The 17,579-nt window shown below is 59.2% G+C and overlaps 1 protein-coding gene across 4 annotated transcripts; it reads right to left on the bottom strand.

Annotated features, from left to right (window-relative positions):
• Window positions 1-3,469: 3,469 nt before the first annotated feature.
• On the bottom strand, window positions 3,470-17,579 carry MXD4 (MAX dimerization protein 4). Of its 4 annotated transcripts, none has more exons than XM_077876347.1 (7): window positions 17,382-17,579; window positions 17,188-17,287; window positions 13,799-13,828; window positions 8,615-8,827; window positions 8,235-8,349; window positions 7,079-7,241; window positions 3,470-6,772 (listed from the first exon to the last, which is right to left on the bottom strand). In XM_077876347.1, the coding sequence occupies exons 1-7, from the start codon at window positions 17,443-17,445 to the stop codon at window positions 6,615-6,617; spliced, it is 843 nt and encodes a 280-aa protein (XP_077732473.1). In that variant the 5' UTR covers window positions 17,446-17,579; the 3' UTR covers window positions 3,470-6,614. The 4 variants fall into 4 exon arrangements, with proteins under 4 accessions (XP_077732473.1, XP_077732481.1, XP_077732488.1 ...); XM_077876355.1 differs by having other exon boundaries at window positions 8,663-8,827; window positions 17,382-17,577; XM_077876362.1 differs by lacking the exon at window positions 8,615-8,827 and having other exon boundaries at window positions 17,382-17,565.

Raw genomic sequence — 17,579 nt, 5'->3', positions numbered from 1 at the left:
GTATCAGCAGCAGTTGCTGGAATCCCTACCCGACAAGCTCATTTCTCTCTCACCAGGCTTCTACGGATGAATGACTAAATGTGCAAAGTTTGGGTCCTGTCGTTACTCCATAGTCAGTATCCCTCCACCTCCAGCATCAAATGACCAGAAGGTGGCTTATTAGAGACATCCTCGTCTCCTGTGACCTCGGAAGGGCAGAAGTCTTTCTGGATAATTTTTCTCAATATCTTAATGGGGAGAAAAAGAGAATGGTCTAAGGCAGGTATGGATCAATATTGAGTGGAAGATACTTATTAATTCTTCATTTGTTTTACTTGTCTATTTTCCTCTTCTAAAAGATAACAAAGCCTCAAATGATCTGAAAAGCAAACTTTACAGGGGAAAAATTTCAGATTGGTCCCCTATCTGGAGGAAACCATCCTGCTGGTGAGCTGGGAGAAAAGGTCAGAGCCCATGGACCAGGAGGACTCCCTTGGCCACCAATCCTGGGGGCAGAATGGGACTCAGTGCCCCGAGGGACAGGAGCTGGGCTGGCTGGGAGGGAGGAAGTGCAGACAGCGCCTCCAGGACATTTTGCTGAGGAGGCAGAGATTGAGGGAGGGAGAGAAGCAGAATGACACGAGATGAGGGGGTGGGAATGTGGCATGGGGGGGAGGGTTTGGATTTAAGTTGAGAGGAACTTGGGGATGTTTATAGACTGTGAAGAGGAACTCAGAAAAGAGGAGAAGAAAGAAAGGGGCTGCTTTTTTTGGAAGATCTCCATGGCCCAGAGGATGAGGCACATGAAGGTGTCCTATAGTGCCCACTTTTCCTTGTAACCTCTGGGTCGTTTCCTGGGCCTGCAATTCTCCGTCTGATTTTTGAATTGCTGACCATGGTGATTTGTTTGAAAGATGTTTGTGGGGTAAAAAAAAAAAAAAAAAAAAGAAAGAAAGCCATACAAATATAAAGTCAAAATCAGAACATTATTAGCTCTCAGAGTACAAACAACGCACAACAGGTTTCATCACACAGACCCAGGAAGCTTTCTTTGCAAACTTGACTTATTAGGGCATTTCTGCACTTAAAGTTGTGTTTTGGATTTAAGAAAGCAAGTATGTTACATGTATTTCCAGGACAAGTTTTCTTTCCTCCAACCAAAATCATTTGGAGTTTTAGTGGGGTCCTTATAGAGTCTAAAGATGAAGGGAACCCACGACGAGCCCTCTCTGAGGAAGCAGTGAGGAGGCACACAGTGGGCTCAGCAGGCCTCCACGCACAGCTGTGAGCGCACATGGGCTCGTCGACAGCTTTTTCTCCTTCCTTTAGGAACCTTTTTTTCTCCTGCTGCTACTAAAAACTATTTTAGGTTCTGGACAATATGTTTTTAGATATGGCTAAATGAAGTGTGATGTTAAAGATCATTTGTTCCTAGATGCAGTCTTCGGGACTGATGGGACTCCATTCTTGAAGCAATGAGGAGTGAAGTTCTCAGACATGGGAGAAGCTTTATTCTGCAGTAACAAATGTGACAAAAGGTGGCAAGAGACAGATACAGGGAGGTGCCTTGGGGAGAGGAGGAGCAAAGCTGGTTCCCTGAGGGTCAGGGAGCCGCCTTGAGGGTACAACTCTGGACCCAGAGGGCCGGCCAGAGACTGGATGACTCTGTTTCCAGCTGACAAGAAGGTGCACTTCTATTCTTCCCATTAGTCCTTCCTAGTCATAAGAAAACAGAGGCTATCGAGGAAGAGGATGGGAAGAAAGTGGTTTTGTCTTCCATCATGCTGATATTCATGTACCAAAGGAAAAACTCAGTGCTCACCCTCAGGAGCAGGTTGAGGTCAGGAGCTCACCAAGATGGTTCAGTTAGGGGTGAGAAGAGTTTGGGGGTGAGAGGGCTCAGAGGAAGGCAGCAGTGAGGGGCCTGATAGGGGGCTCGGGGTCTCATCAGAGCCTCAAGACAGGCCAAGGAGGCAGTTGAGAGCCACCTCAAACTCAACAGGCAAATGGCATAATCCCGTTTATGTTCTGGAAAGATCTGCCTGCAGCTAGCATGCACTGAGGTCCTGGCCTGGCTTGGGCCGGGGAACAGAGGAAATAGCATGAAAATAGTCTTGCCACCGGATTAACTCAGATTAGACCAACACCCAAATTTGGGGGCCATATTCCTGGCAGAAGTGTGATGGGAAGGGGCATAGGAGCAGGTCACAGAGCTGAGCTGGGAGCTGGGAGTGGTGAGTACATAGGGACAGAGGGAATCTAAAGTGGGAGTGGGAAGCAAGCACTGAAGGTGCAGCAGCCCATGGGGAGAAAGCAGGCTCTGAGATTAAGGCTGTGGGGGGAACAGGACCACCTGAGGTCCTTCTGCCTGCCAAAAAGAGCTTGGAAGGGAGGGCTGATGTGGAGGCCGGGTCCCCCTTAGGGGCGCTGCTTGTAATCCAGGCTGAATCTGGAGATGGCATCTGGTGGCAGGAAGGGTTTTCCCTGAGGACCAGGGTCGGATCCCAGGCCCACCGCGCTCAGTGGGTGACCTGGGGCAGGTGTGTGCCTTGTCTGAGCCTGTTTTCTGTCTTTGAGATAGGCCCAGTATGAGGACAGCAGGCTCTGATTTCTGCTTAGCACAGCTGGAGCCCCTGTGTGGTCTTAAGTCACAGCAATATTTGGAATTCAGAAGTCCCTCATTTACATTCACACCCCAAGCCCCAGCTGCCTTGTCATTAGGAATTCCGTTTTTTCAGAGATGCTCCCAGGGGGACTCACCCAGGTTCCAGAGGTAAGTGCTGCTGCCTGCTGGGGGAAGGAAGAGGAACCCCAAGTCCTCCCCAGAGTGCCCTAACAGCCCAAAGCCTGCTAGAGGGAATCACTGAGCCATCTCCAGTGTGCTGTGATGCCCTGGGGTCCCCCAGAAAAGTCCTTTTCTGCTACCCGACTCCCCACTACCTGAGCATTTTGTCTCCTAGATGACTTGCACCCAGGGCCATACCATTTCACACCCCTGCCCTGCACAGCAGGTCCTGAGGGCAGCAGGCAGAGGCCATGCCAAGGACAGGTCCAAGGAAAGTTTCTCAAGGTGCATCCCTGACAGTCAACAGCAGCTGTGTGGACAGGGCACCTGGCTGAGAACACCCAGTACCCACTCTGAGCCTGACCACCCCAAGGACCTAGTTGTCCTCATGAGACCCTGCTCCAGCCCCAGGGCCAGGAGCAAAGTCTGAATGCCAACAGCAAGAGCACCTGGTTGGCAAGTGGTGGGGGTGTGGTGGGCCTCCACTTTCATTCAGCTCCAGCTGTGTCTGTCCAGGGAGGCAGCCATGATGGTGGTAGCCAGCTGGCAGTGGGGAAGGACCACAGTCTGTGGGGTTCCCTGAAAGCAGAAGCTGTGGGCAGGGCAGTGAAGACTGACACAGTCACCAGTGGGCTCAGGCTCCCTATGGAGGCTGAGGAGAGAGGAGCCAAATGTGGTGATGGAAAGAACTGGAAGCGAGAGGGGTGAGGTATAAAAATCTGTATTTATATTACAAAGACAGAATGGTACAGCACAGTCCCTCCCGGTGAACAGGCAGGTGGGTGGCCCAATTCTCTCCGGCGAAGACCTTGTGATTCGCTGACCTGGCCAGCACCAGGCCCCCTGGGCAGCCCCAGACTCTGGCACAGAACCTGCCCTAAATGTGGCCCAGGGTCAGAGTTCTGGGGAGGGGGCCCCAGGTTAGCCAGCCCAGAGAGAGGCAGGGGGTGGGAGAGTGGGGGAAGCCTGCCTCACTCAGCAGATGGGGATTGTCTGGGGCCCTCGGGGCTATAGTTGGGCACACGGCTCCATCAGCCAGGAGAGCAGGTCTGGGCACTGGGCTCAGGACTCAAACCGCAGAGGTGGGCCAGGGCTCTGAGGAGGAGAAGCCTTCTCACAATCTCCCTTGCCAGCTGGGCCTGCTGTATGGGGGCCACTTCCCAGGGAGGATGTGGGCCCAGACCTGAGCCTGGAGCTCCAGGATCCCGGCCACTGAGGGCCACAGTGACCCACTAGGTGTATGTGGGGGGCATACAAACAGAGGTCACAGGTACCCCTACAGCCCTGTTCTGCCCCCATCTGCTTTCTACAGGTTCAACAATGCTCAGTTATCCAACATAGCCTCAGCCAGGCCCCCTCTGGGTCTCTGTGGCCAATAGCAACAGCTAATCCGTGCAAAAGGCAGGGAGCCAGAGGACGGGAGAATGGATGTGTAACTTCTAGCACCAGATCCTGGCCCTGAGGACCACCCCTCACCTGTCTGCTGGTGGCAGGGAGGTCAGCTTCCCAGCCCGTGGCAACCATGGCCTGAAATACCATGGGCTGAGCTGCCAGGAAGGTCAGCTGAGGACCACCACTGGTCACCCAGGGAGGACTTTGCTGGCTAGGGAGGGAGCAGAGCCCCCAGCTAATGGGGGAGCTGGTGCTTTAAGAATTCAGAGCAAAGACCAACCCAGGGCCTGGACTTGTGGCTCCTGTAGTGGGTCTTCAACTCAGGTACTCCTATGCTGCCCAGAGAGGGCTGGATGCTCACCAGGAACACTCATTCTGTGGACATGCTCAGGCAGACAGGAGAAGCCACTCTGGGCACTCCAGACACCCTCCTCACCCCGGGAAGCTGGAAGGAGATGCTGACAGAATCATTTTCCTTAAAACCAATAGCAAGATGTTTGCACGGTCCCCCCAATTCATGCCCTGTCTCCCACCAACCTGCTTTCCACTTGTCATCCTGAGCCCCTGCAGGGCAGAGTCTGTGCCAGAGATGTTTCCAGGGACCCGTTCTTCCACCCACCCTGGGGTGTCTGTCGGCATGACCAAATATAAACATGAACCTTCCCCCACAATCTGGAAATTGGTTACAATGCACCAGAAAGGGAGGCTGACCCTACTGCAGGCCAGCCCCACAGCAAACCACCCAAATATTGCTGTGTGGACAAGGACTTCAGAAACCTTCAGGAAAGGCCAGGAGAGGCCTCCTAATGTCCACGCCTGGCTACCCCAGGTGTGGGCTGTGTTCAGCAGCTGCCAATGTCTGAAATCTGCAGGCCTCACCCCAGGCCAGGGAGCAGGGAAGGGTCAAGCTGGGTACAGGTAAGAACCTATTTCTCTGGTTAGCAGGCTCCTGACCAGGAGGCCAGGCTGCCCAGTGGGCTCTGACCAACCCCTGGAGAGGGTGAAACGGGGTGCAAGAGTGCTGGGTCACTGGGAGGCCAGGTAGCAGAGAGCTGCCCGCACAGTCCCTGACCTGGCCCTATTGGCTCTCAGGCTCTCACGCCCAGAAAGCTGTGACTGCCACCAGTGGCTGGCACGTGTGGGGAGGAAGCTAGGAGGTCACCTGCTGGGCGGGCCAGGGTGCCCTGGAGCCACAGGGGAGATGCTGGTGGTGGTGGTGGGCGGGGCAGGGCCAGATGTGGGACACAAGGCACACTTGGACAACGGTGACAGACAAGACGAGTCCCTGAGACGCTGGGTCGCTCCCACCCTCAGCAAACAAGGACACAATGGTGGCTAGGAAAATAGAGTACAAAAATCTCGTACAGGAAGTCGAGGCAGCACATGCTGATGTTGCTTGGTGGGGAGTCTTTAGAGCTTTTTTCTCTTTTAAAAATGTTTCTCTTTTGTTTTAGGGAAAAAGCCTCTCTTCTGGGAGCCCTGTTCTGGGCTACTAGGCAGGGCAGCAATTTTTTTTTTTTTTTGCCTTTTTTTTTTTTTTTTTTTTAAAGGTAGATGAGAAAGCCTCCTGAGAACTCTGGCTTCCCGCTGCCACCCCCAGCACAACTAAGCCCCTGCTGGGAGGAAAAGCCCCCTTCCCCACAGGTAGGCAGGTGAGCCAGGGTGGGAGGAGGAGCCAGCATAGGCCAGGGGCCCGCGTGTGCCCAAAGGACCCTGGAGGGCCTACTCCCCAAGATACGTACCCTCTTGGGGTCAAGTGACCACGTGTGTCTGCATGTGTGCATGTATATGCATGGGGGCATGTGTGCCTAGGCGTGTGTGTGTGTCCATCTGAGGGACCTAACAGAGCAGAAGCTGCCCAGCTTGGGATGGGGTGGCTTGGCCTGTCCCTAGGAGCCCAGCCCTAGCTCCTGACACCTGTGGGGGTGCAAAAGCCCCTCTCCGCCCACTTGCCCCAGGGTGCTCACCCGAGTCCCGCCCTTCATGGGTCCCTCTGTCCAGGCCTCAGGAGACTACGTGGACTGACAGACAGATGGACAGATGGACGGAGAGCCACGCCTTCCTTCCTTCCTCGGTCCACTCCTTTCTCCTGGGATCCAGGGTTGGGGTGTGAGCTCCCCGCAGTGGTCATTAAGCCCCTCACACGGTGCCCGCCGAGATTTGCAGCAATGATATTTAATACTTCTGGAATGATTAGGAATCTGAGAACAGGCGGCTACGCTGGGCTCCAGGATGTGAGAGCTGGGCCCCGCCTCTCTGCAGGGGTCCCTGCCCAGCTGGGAGGGGTGGGCGGCACAGCGGGCCCTGACCGGCAGGCGGGCGGAGGCGGGCAGCCTGGGCGGCAGCTGGAGCTTCCAGAATGGCACAGCAGCGGGCCCGCGGAGAGGCTTTCAAGGACTGGAGGGCTGGCACGCTTGGCCGGGTAGGCAGGCGGGCCAAGGAGCTGAGGGCTCTAGGCCTACGAGAGGCCAGGGCGGCCAGGCCGCCGGCAGGGGGGCCCATAGCCCCCGTCGCTGCAGCCACCGCTCTGCAAGCTGTAGTGGTCGTCCACGTCACTGCTGCTGCCAACACTGTCCAGCTCACCAGGGCCAAACTCCATACCCTCTACGTCCACTTCTGGGGAGAACGGGGAGGGGGTCAGAATCTGAGGTGCCAACAGGGGTTCCTTCAAAGTCAAGGCCGTTCTCTGGCCTTCATGGAGGAGGCAGAGGCTCTGGGGGTGGGGGTTGGAGGGTGGGGGCAGGACGGGGCTCCCCGTCTGCAGCCTGGTGAGGAACACGATGGCCATCTGCCCTCCATGCCACACCCTCCTCATCCCATTGACTTTTGCTCCACACTGGGGAGTGCTTGCACACTGCCGGGCACACGCGGCCACCCTGCCCTCCTGGCTTTCCCTTCCTCCTGGCCGCTCTCATGACCTACCTTGCTCTGAGTCGTCAGTGGAGACAGCGGAGCCCGTGCTGTCCGTGCGTACACGTTCCAGGCTCTGCATGGACAGCTGTTCCAGGCGCCGCTTCAGGAAGCGGTGTTCTCGTTGCAGCTGCTCCTTGATGCTCAGTGCCCGGCGGTCCTGCTCCTCCAGTTTCTGGGGGTGGAGGGGTAGGGGTCTGTGAGCCATGGGAGGTAGGGAAGCCGTCCCCCCTACCAGAAGAACCAGGGCCCTGGGGCCGCAGGGTACCTAGTCCCCAGGGGGCCCCTAAGGTCCAATGAGCCCCCTCCTCACCCTACTGGGTGGTGACATCACCCGTCCCCTCCTAGGCCCATGCCCTGCATCTGCTGACCACCTCCAGGAGACCCACAGCCACTGCCAGCTTGGCCAAGCCAAGCCACATGGGCCCTGGGCTGGCACTGCCTCCAGGAAGACATCCTGCCTTGGTGGTGTTCCCTCACCCCTGATGTCCCCTCACCCCCTACTTGCCCCAAGGGCAGCACTCTGCCCCCTTGCTTCTTCATCCTTCCCTGCTCTGCGAGACTCCAGGGCACTGACTGTGACTCTCTCCAAGATCCAGCCACTCTGCCTGGGGCTGCCCCTGCTTGCCAGCTCAGAGGCTTTGAGGGTCCTTCCTGGAGACCCACCCTTGGCCCAAGTGTCCTAAGAACCCCCCCCAAACCAGCAAGTCTGTCTTCAGGCCTTGGGGGCCTGCCCTCAACAATGACTCACTCCATCTACCCTTCTGCCAGCCCCAGGAGACCAACCCTACCCTCCACCCAGAAGCTCCCAATACACCTGGGCTGCCTATTTCCCATCCCACCCCTCCTGGCCCCATCTCTCCTAGTTGCTGCCCCTTCATGGCCCAGGGCCCCAGGGGCCATCTGCAGCCCACCTTTCCCTCCCCAAGCCTGGCATGGCTAACCGTCCACCCCCACCCCACCCCCTCTCAACGAAACCCTGCATGTGCCTGTGACCCCCTTAGCCCTCAGCATCCCCTGTGGCTGCACACCCCCACCTAGCGCCAGAGCCCCCCAGAGGCTCTCAATGTATACCTGCTAGGTGGTTCCCCTCAGGCCCTCTGGCCACTCCCCCTGGGTGTATAGGACAGTCAGCCAATGGCCGTGGTACAGGCACCATCCCACTCACCTTGATGTGCATCTTGGCGCGCTTCAGGAGGCTCAGCGTGGTGTGGCGGGTGCTGTCAGGGCCCAGGGGTACCAGCTGCTTGAGCTGCTCCAGATAGAGCCTGAGTTTGGCTCGTCTGAAAGAGGAGACATGGAACCATCAGGCCAGGGTGGCACCGCCCGTGGGGACAACAGCGGTGGCACAAGAGGCGGCCAGTCAGAGTCCTGCATGGACCTGCTGAGGGTCCCTCTCTGGGGCTCCCCTCCCAGCCTGGCTGACAGTTTCCCCAGAGCAGCCTGGTACCCGCCTTCCAGATTCCCTAACATGGGAGAGCCCACGGCCAGGGCCTGTATAGCCAGCCAGCCCTGCACAGCCCTCAGGGCCTCGGAGCCCGTGCTCACCCCACTGTCCCCACCGTCCACAGTAGGTCCAGGAGGCCAGGGCACAACCTGCAGCGGCAGGCTGCTCCTAGATGTCCAGGGGGCCCCAGGCAGGATTGGCATTCCACTTTGTCACGTTCAGAGTGGTCTCTGGTCATGTTACCACAGAAACACAGGTCCGTTGGGGTCAGGGAGGGCCAAGGACCAGCCCCTCCCACCCCAATTTCGTATCTCCTAGAGGAAACAGCTTTATTGTAGATTTTGTCCCTGTGTCTGTGCGGATGAATGCAGGTTTTCACAAAACTGTCCTCATAAGACCCAGTGGCATTGTTCACATAGCAGCCTTGGCCTTGGGTGAGGGGCTTTGGCCTGTATCCTGCCCATGCAGAAACCCTGCCCTTCCTGGCTCATCTCTTCTGAGAAGGACAAGCTGGCAGAGACCACCAGGGTGGCCACAGCTCACCCTGAAGCACACCCTGGCCACCACGATGGCCCGGGAGACCCTGCCATATCCACGTGATGGACCATCCTGGCAGGAAGGCCTGGCTGCACTGCTCTGCTTAGGCTGTACTCTGAGAGAAGACCCTGGAGGACAGGGCGCAGGTGTTTTTGTGAGGTCTTGACAACCTGCTGCCCAGCGGCCCTGCCAGCACCATGGCCAGGGCATGCTCCTTCCCTCATTAAGTGCCAACCTCTGCTGTCCCAGCTTTTCTCCTCTGTCCCCGACATGCAAAAGCCCCAGCACATCCACGGCCTCTTGTAGCCTTAGAGCCTGGGAGGAAAGTGGGCAGGGATGGCTACTTCTTCTGGACTGAGGGGGCACCCAAGGCCTGGGAACAGGGGCAGCTGAGTGTGGGGCAAGAGCCCGTCTGCAGAGCGGCAGTAACAGTCCCACCCTGTAGAAGGAAGCTGGTGGCACTTAGATCCCATGGCCCTACATCTGTTACCCAGGCCCACATGGCTCCTTCCCACTGACAGGGCACCTCCCCACCTAGGACTCCAGCCCACAGAACCCCCAGGACCTAGACATGTGCCTGAGTGAGGAAGAACCTCCAGGACACAGGACTCCGGCTGTGCTCTGCCTCAGGACCTGACAGCCTGGGCACTGGGGACCTGCGTGTAGAGCAGCCCCATGCTCTGCCTGGGGGCTGAAGGACCTTCAGAGAGGAGCTCCCACCTCCACACAAATACAAGGCCGGGGAAGAGGGCATGCCAGCATGACCACCCGGAGTCCGGGAACCTCCGCTCCCCCACCTCCAAGGGGCTGGAGTACCCCTGCTGCACCGCTGCAAATGGGGCCAGGAACACTTGGCACCAGCTGCAAACTGTGCTCTGTGCTCCAGGAGGGGCTTGCCAGGCAGAGAGCCACCCTCCCACAGCGGGCCCTCCTGTCCTGCCACCCTCACCAAGCTCACACGTGGGGTCCCCTTGTCCGTATGCTCTATAGCAAATGGCAATGCTGACAACCTTCTGCGTGGTTACATAAGCAGTATGTGATCTTTGTGTAAAATCAAACTGCAAAACAAGATAAAAAATAAAGTACCCCAAATCCCACCACCATCATTTTAGTGTATTCCACATTCTCACATCATGAATGTTCAGTGAAAAAATAGGCGTACGGAACCATCTATGTGACAAGGGACCCAATATCGTTTAAAAAAAACAGCAGACGCACACAAGAGACTCAACAGGACACAATGACGAGCAGGAGGCATGCGTCTCCAGGTGATGCGGTTGGCAACGTTTATTTCTTTGGCTTTACGGTTTTGTTTTGTTTTTTTGTTTTTGTATTTTCAGGTTTTCTATGCTAAAAAAAAAAAACCACACATTACTTTTACAATCAGAAAGAGAATTTGTACAAGAAAGAAAAAACACAGCTAAAAAGACAAATAACAGTGGAAAAATATCTGTAATACACATAAAAGACAAACGGTTAGTATTCGTGACATTTTGAGCTCATACACATCAAAAATAAAAAGAGGAATATCTTAATGTGGACATGGGTAGAGGACACACACAGCCAAGTTGCAGAACACAGACAGCTAAGCTAAACACAAAAGCGACTAGGCCGCACAGCCGGCTAGGAAATGAGCACCCGGCAGGGGAGGCGGGCACCTGGGCGGGACAGCCTAGACTAGCTGGCTCTGGGGCTGGCCCGGGCGCCCAGCCACGCGTCACTTGCGGGGAGCAAACAAGGGCCGCGGCAGGACTTGAACCCTTGAGTGGCACCTGCACTATCCCCCAGGTGTGCAGCTTTCCACAAGGCCAGCTCCACCATGGGACTGAGCAGAGCACCATGGCTAAGGACACTGTCTGTGTGTACACGGGGGCCAGGGGGAGGAAAAGGCTCAGACACGGGAGGACAGTGCTCATGCGGTGTCAGGGGAAAGGTCGAGTTATGAAACCGTGGATAACACAGTCCCACTTTTATCCATGTGAGTTAGTATCCGCGTGGAAGAGGATGCAGGTGTGGCCTCCCAGGCGCCTAGGATGGCTCTCTCTGGGGTGGGGTGCAGGGGAGGACCCCTGAGCGTCTGTGATGGACGTGGACGGGCTGCTTTAGATATCCTAAATCACAGGCTTCTCAAAGGACACAGAGAGCCCGCCAGACAATCCCCCTGCAAGGCTTAGCACCAGACCACACACCTGCCCAAGTCCCAGAGAGCACTCAGCCAGGACTGCAGTCTCAGTGGGGCCAGACCCAGCTCTGCTAGGCACTGGCTGTGGGGGCCCCAGGCAGGTCCCCACCCTCCTGTGTCCCACATACAGCCCCTGGGGGGAGCGGAGGAGGTGCCGAGGCCCGGGGGAGCCCTGAGCTGGAGCCGCCCCAAGCTGGAGCGGCCACGGTGCCGCAGGCCCTCTGCCAGCGCCCCGTGGCTGTCCCCAACATTCCTGGGAGCTTTGAAAATTCACCACTTCCTGAAGGAACCCTGTGTAGATTCGGGAGGCAGAACCTGCCTCTGGGAATCACCGCATTAGTGTTAATAGCAGCTTGGTCTCTGGCCACTGGCCACAGCCCAGCTCTGGACACAAGTCCTTCTTAGCTTCTCACCACAAGCCCCTGCTCTGAAAAGGAGGTCCCAGCGTCTGTACAGCCACACTCTGAGCCACCCCAGGTCCGGCCGCCAGGGAAGAAAGAGGTCAGAAAAGGAGGAGCTGCCCTGCCCTGTGGCTACCCGGGGAACGAGGCCCCTGTTGGCCTCTTCTGCTCACCTGTATCCTCTAGCTGTGAGGTTTACAGAGACCCTGTGCTGCACCAGGCAGGTGGGGTTGGCCTACAGGGAGCCCCTAATCCACACACAAAAGGTCTGGAGCTGGGGCAGGAGGCTCATCCTGCCAAGGAATACCCAATCTGCCTGGCCCCCGGGCCCGGGGTCAGTAGTAGAGCACTGGCCCTAGCAGAACCACTGGAGCTGCTTTCTATGAGGGAGGATGGGGAGGCCTGGGAGGAGGACCAGCCAGGCTGACCAGGCTGCCTCACAGAACAGGCAGGGGAAAGCCCCGCGGGCCTGACCTGGCACACCTCTAGGGAGGGCGACCTCCAGGGCCTGCTCCCTGGGGCTGGCCGGGTGACCCAGCCAGTGCTTCTTCCTTCCTGTGGCCAGCAGCCAGGAGTATCTTGCATCAGCACTGGGTAGCCACAGGTACAGCCTTGACCCAGGTCCCTACCAGGGGCTCTCTGCATCTATCTGTTGGCCAGGAAGGCACAGGACCCTGCATGGGGGTGGGGGAATGGATAGAGACCTCAAGCAACCCATCTACCCTGCTTCTATGTTTCAAAAGGACCCTCCAAGACCCAGCCTAAGGGCAAGCTTCAGGAGAAGGTCACTGAGGCCAAGGCCAGAGTCAAGGGGCAGTTGTAGGGGTCGAAGGCCAGCAATCTGTCCTGCTCTGAGAGCTGCCATGCTCTTGGCACCCGATCTCCCACAGTATCATCCCCCTTCTGTACGGAGAGGCTGGTTTCCCAGGCACTACCCCAGGATGCCTTCTCCAGAACACTTCCACATGCCTGTCCAGGCCCCTGGGTCCCAGTGAAGGCTAGCCATCTCCTCCAGCCTAGGAGTGACCCAGGGTCTGTCTGGCTTTCTAGGCCCCCGCACCTGCCCCACCTCCACGGCCTCTCAGGAACCCCTCAAACACACAGGAGCAGTCCAGGAAGTACGGTTCCTCCAGAGAACACAGTGTCCTGTCCCTGCCCAGCGCCCGCCCAGCTGAGGGCCGAATCCCAGGGGAGCGGAAGCTGGTGCTGCCGTGGGCGTCGGGGGGGGGGCGGTGCGGGGGGAAGACACAGAGAACTGGCTAAGGTCCAAACCTTCCCAGAGCAAGCTGGGAGAGTTCAACTTGTATGCAGAAGCCCCCCTCCCACACTGGCCCATTTCACAGGTGGCAACAGAGGTCAGGAAGAAGCTACTGTGTGGCAGCCCTTGGTCCCGGCACCAAGGCTCCTGCCTTTGGGGTCTCTGTGCCCACCCATAGCTCCCACCACCCCACTGAGATTCACTATGAGGGTCCCTGTGTGCAGGGCTGAACCTGCCTGCATCTTGTCCCTACTTCAGAGTGGGCCCAGGCTTCTGGAGCCGCTGGGGGCAGAGCCAGGCCCATAGCACCCAAGCTGGGATCAGCTGGGGAGGCATGCCAGGGCGTACCTCGGGCGACAGTGCTCCCCTTCCCTGCCCTCTCGGTCCTCAAAGGACCCAGAGTAGACCCGGCCCTGCAGCCAGAAGGTGGGCATGAAGGGTTCCAGAGGATCCTGCCCCTGGCCAGACCTTCCCCGCAGCCCATGTAGCCAAAGACCAGCTGCTCTTCCCACTGCCCCACGTGTGATCAGTGGGAGCTCCCTGGAAGGCAGGCCCCAGGGTGCAGTGGACCCCAGACCAAGAGGCCCAAACCCTCCTGGTTGGAGGCCAGCATCCCAAGAGCTCTCTCGAGAGCTGCTCCCAAAGGGGCTCAGATGCCCCATGTTAGATAGATCTCCTGCTCCAGAGAGCAGGCATGCTCCAAGACCCTCACCCGTGCCCTCAACTTCCAAGGTCCTGGGTCCCGTGTCTGCCTCCTGAGGGCAAAGCCTGACTCCTCCTTTACAACTGACCCTCCGCAAGCAAGGGTGCGCCTGGTAGCATGGTCAGCCGTACCCAGGACACACAGGGAGGGGGATTAGGCAGCTCATATGGGTGACTGGGGGGTGGGGGACAGGGCATCACTTACCTGTGCTTTTCTAGTTCATTGTGTGAAGACCTGTTTAGAGAGATAGAAAGACAGAGCTCACTCTGCTGCCTAATCACCAATACAAAAGAATGACAGCTCTACTCAGGGGCCTAGGAACCTGCAGATGGTGGCAGGATGAGGAGGGCTGGGGCAGGTGAGCAGCTGTGACTAAAGGCAGGGTGGGGGAACCTTGCACCAAGTGACCAGGACAGGAGACAGAGGTGCAGCTGCATCTAGGGATGCCTAGGGCCACCTGGCTTACTCAGTGAGGCATTTGGGGGCTCTGGAGGCAAGATGCCTTCCAGAAGGCAGTAGGACTGATCCACCCTGTGCTCCCAAGGCTTCCTGGGCACTGAGCCACCAGCCTTGCCCGTTCCACACTCCTGGAGGCCAGCAGTGTCTTTGGGGCCCCAGGAGCCGGCCTAGAGGGCCAACTGCAGGTGAGGACATGGAGTGGTCCTCCTGACATTCCCAGAGTGCCACTCCCCTGCGGTTGGGCTCTCCCACCTACATGATCACAGTTCATTGCACCAGTGGGGATACCCAGGGACAGAGCCAACCCGGCCCAGGAGGGAGACTGAGGCTGGCCCTCCTGCTTCCCTCTGGGGCCATGGTCCTGGCCTCTCTGGGTCCAGCAGTAGCCCTATCTGCTGCTCCAGCCCTACCCACCTGGCCCATCCAGACAAGGGTACAGAATCCTGAGGACCCTGGTAGGCAGTTCCGCGGTAGTTGCCTTGTAGGACAATAATTCAAGATCAATTTCCCAGTTCCAGAGTTTTTTCCCAGTTCAGGGGGGGAGCCCATGGACTGCCAGGGCTCCTAGGCCTGCCAGGCTGCCTCACATGTGAGCAGAGGGCCCAGACTACCTCAGGGGACACCCAGATTGAGTGCTGTGTCCCCCTATCCCTCAATCTTTCCTGGAGCTTCTGCTGACCTCTGCCTGCCTGCCCACACTCTCCTGCTCCCAGGAACTCTGGGCTAGGTGTCTCTCGTCCCCATCCAACCAGCCAGAGTGCCTACCCATCCTTCTTGCCTCTGCCACCTACCATGGTTCATGGCCCTACCGAAGCCAAATGGGGTCCAAGGCCTCCTCTCTGCTCACCAGGGCCACCTGGGCCTCCCTGTGAAGCTTTGAGAGAGCCTCCAGACCTGGGTCCTGGGGGATCTTGAGGGCCTGCTGGTCACAGGAGCTGGGCAGGGAGCCAAAGAACCTCTGCCGGGCTGGCCAGGACCAGGAGGGAGCAGAGCTGTCAGGTTCCTCTCAGCCAGGACCACAGCTCCTCAGTGCGGGTCTAGAGGTCTGCTCCCGTGTGAAGGATGTGAGGGTTAGTGAGTGTCCTTCGACGTAGAGGGCTTGGCCACCCCCTCACTGTCTGGGTTACACTCCTCCTGGAGGGCGAGGGTCACTCCTTGGCTAGCTGGGGATGAGAGGGGCCCAGAGCCCCTCCTGGGGCTCCTCCCAGGCCCAGACATCTGCAATGGCCTGTGGCAGGTTTGTAACGTGGGTCCCAGGAACACCCTGTCCTACACCTGGGAAGAGGGGCCCCCGGGCTGGAGCTCTGCTAAGAACATTCTTGGCATCACTTCGTTCACTTTGGGCCCTCCAGGTAGGAACTCCTGTACCCATGTTCTCGGAGGACCTGAGCCCCAGCAGGCTGGCTCCAGTTCCCTCTTACTGAACCACTGTCCCCAAAAGCCCTTCCTAGAGCCCTGGCAATAATGGGACCTCCTGCACACACATTGCCCTCCTGCCCCACTGCTCACCCCTCACCCTGGGCCCACCCTTTCCCCTCACTTTGGTGAGACACAGATACCTTGCATGGTGGGACATCCTTGTCAAGTCAGAGGCCCAGGACCCTCTGAGCCCTGCTCTGCCCTCACCCCTGATCTGGGCCGACTGGGCCCAGCTGGGTAGGGACAGCCTTCGTGGCCCTCTCACTGGGGGGTCCAGTGGCTCTGCCCAGAGGAGGGGCACGGAGGCACACTGCAGCCCAGGAAACCCCCTCAGCCCTCCCCAGGGCCCTCAAGGTGGCAGCACATAGAAGGCCAGGAGCCCACCTCAGAATCGGGGTTCCGAGGATGGGAGGCTGGCCCCAGGCATGTAATTCAATTTCTCAACACCTGCTTTCTCAGCCTATGATGCATCTATCCTGGGTTGGAGGAAAAGTACGAGAAGCCCTCAGCACACCAGGAACCCCAGAGTCTTAATTATGACTCTGGCTATCAACTCTGGGTACCTCATGGGACTCTAAGGTCACGTTCCAGAGTTTCCACAGGCGCCAGGGCGTGTGGGGCAGTGAGAGCCAGCTAGCTCCTCGAGGACACCAGAGAGGGGGTGTCCTCTCACAATCCTTTCCCAAACCGTCCTCAGCAGGGGACCAGGAGCTGGGACTCAGAGGCACGTCCGGCCAGGGCAGATGGAGACTCAAGCAATCCCCTGCCAGGCCCAGGGCGCCAGAACGTCACAGGAGATAGGTCCTTGTGCCAGCCATTCTGTTTCCCAAGAACGAGCAGGCCACAGGAATGAGCCGCACCCTCTGCCAAGGGGCCCCCAAGCCCCCTGCAAGGCTCCCTGCCTGGCAACAGGGTCCAGAGCCGGAGAGGCCAAGGCCGTGCCTGGTGTGCTGTGGCCCTCTTGGCCCTCGCAGTGGGGAGCCCCACGGGAGCCCTAGCTCAGGGTCCCTCCTGCAAGGATGTGCACCCCAGCTTTCTTCTACGGCCTGGGAAGGAGGCCAGAGTAGGGGGTGGGGGAGTGCTGGCACCAGGAGGGCTGCTGCAGGCGGCCAGCACCTCTTCCGGCTACCCTTCGGGAGGGCCTCCTGTCCAAAGAAGGGGACCCGACACTTGTCGCCGCAGCTTCACGTATGTCAGGACGATGGGCAGGGGGGCCCCCGGGCACGGCCTGCTTACGCCCTCTTTGTCCAGGCCCTGCGGGTGGGGGCGCTCGGCGCAGCAGCGGGGCAGACGCGGCCACCCCCCGCGGCGGGCAGTCCCACGCAGTGCGCACCGACCCTCAGTGTCCCCGGACGCACGGGGCCCCGGCCAGCGCCCACCGACAACTTTTCTTCCTGCCCGGAAAAGTCCAGAACAAGTTGCTAGCGGGGAGCGGCTGCGGGAGGAGACCCCGGGCGGCGGGCGCTGTACGCGTGGCACTGTTTACGCGAGAGGCCGAGGAGGCGCGGCCCGCGGGAAGATGGCGACGGCGCGGGCGGGGCCGGCCGGGCGGGGCTGCGGCCGCGGCCCGGGTGCTCCTCCTCCTCCAGGCTGGCCGCCGGGGCGCGCGGCCGCTGCTGGGCTGCAGCCGGGGGGTCGGGGCCGGGGGAGGGCGCTCCGGGGCGGGAGGGGGGGACGACCCCCGGCGCCTGGCCGGGCGGGGTGGGGGGCGGTACCTGTTGTTCGGGGCCTTGCGCACCAGGCCAGCCGCCTTTGTCTTCTTCCTGGCGAAGTCCCCGTCGAAGGGCAGCACCGAGGCGTAGCCGTGCTCGGCCTCTGCGGACAGACGGCGCGGTCAGCGGACCCCGCCCGGCCCCGGCCCTGCCGCCCGCCCCCCGCGTCCCGGCGCACAAAGGGGCGCGGGCGCTACCTCGGTCCCTGCGCTCCAGGTACTCGGCCGCCTCCAGCAGGATCAGCAGGGAATTCAGCTTCATCGTGCCACCCGCCCGCGCCCGCCCGCGCTCTCCGGGACGGCGGCGGCCGCTGCCCGGCCCTCTCCGGCCGGCTCCGCTCGCCGCCCGCCCCGCGCGCCCGGCGACCCTACTTCCCCGACTCCCGCGGACTCCCA

The sequence above is a fragment of the Canis aureus genome, chromosome 2, assembly GCF_053574225.1.
Source record: "Canis aureus isolate CA01 chromosome 2, VMU_Caureus_v.1.0, whole genome shotgun sequence".
NCBI classification, from domain to species: Eukaryota; Metazoa; Chordata; class Mammalia; order Carnivora; family Canidae; genus Canis; species Canis aureus.
Note: the sequence above shows the minus strand (reverse complement) of the source record. Positions and strands in the feature narration are given on the sequence as shown.

What these genes read in the sequence shown, in the direction of transcription:
- MXD4 (XM_077876347.1), bottom strand. Translation starts at nt 17,445, where the DNA reads ATGAAGCTGAATTCCCTGCTGATCCTGCTGGAGGCGGCCGAGTACCTG. An exon ending in CGCAAGGCCCCGAACAACAG is followed by an intron (nt 13,829 to 17,187) that starts GTACCGCCCCCC and finishes CTCTCTAAACAG; the next exon opens with GTCTTCACACAATGAACTAG. An exon ending in TGGACGGTGGGGACAGTGGG is followed by an intron (nt 8,350 to 8,614) that starts GTGAGCACGGGC and finishes CTCCTCTTTCAG; the next exon opens with ACGAGCCAAACTCAGGCTCT.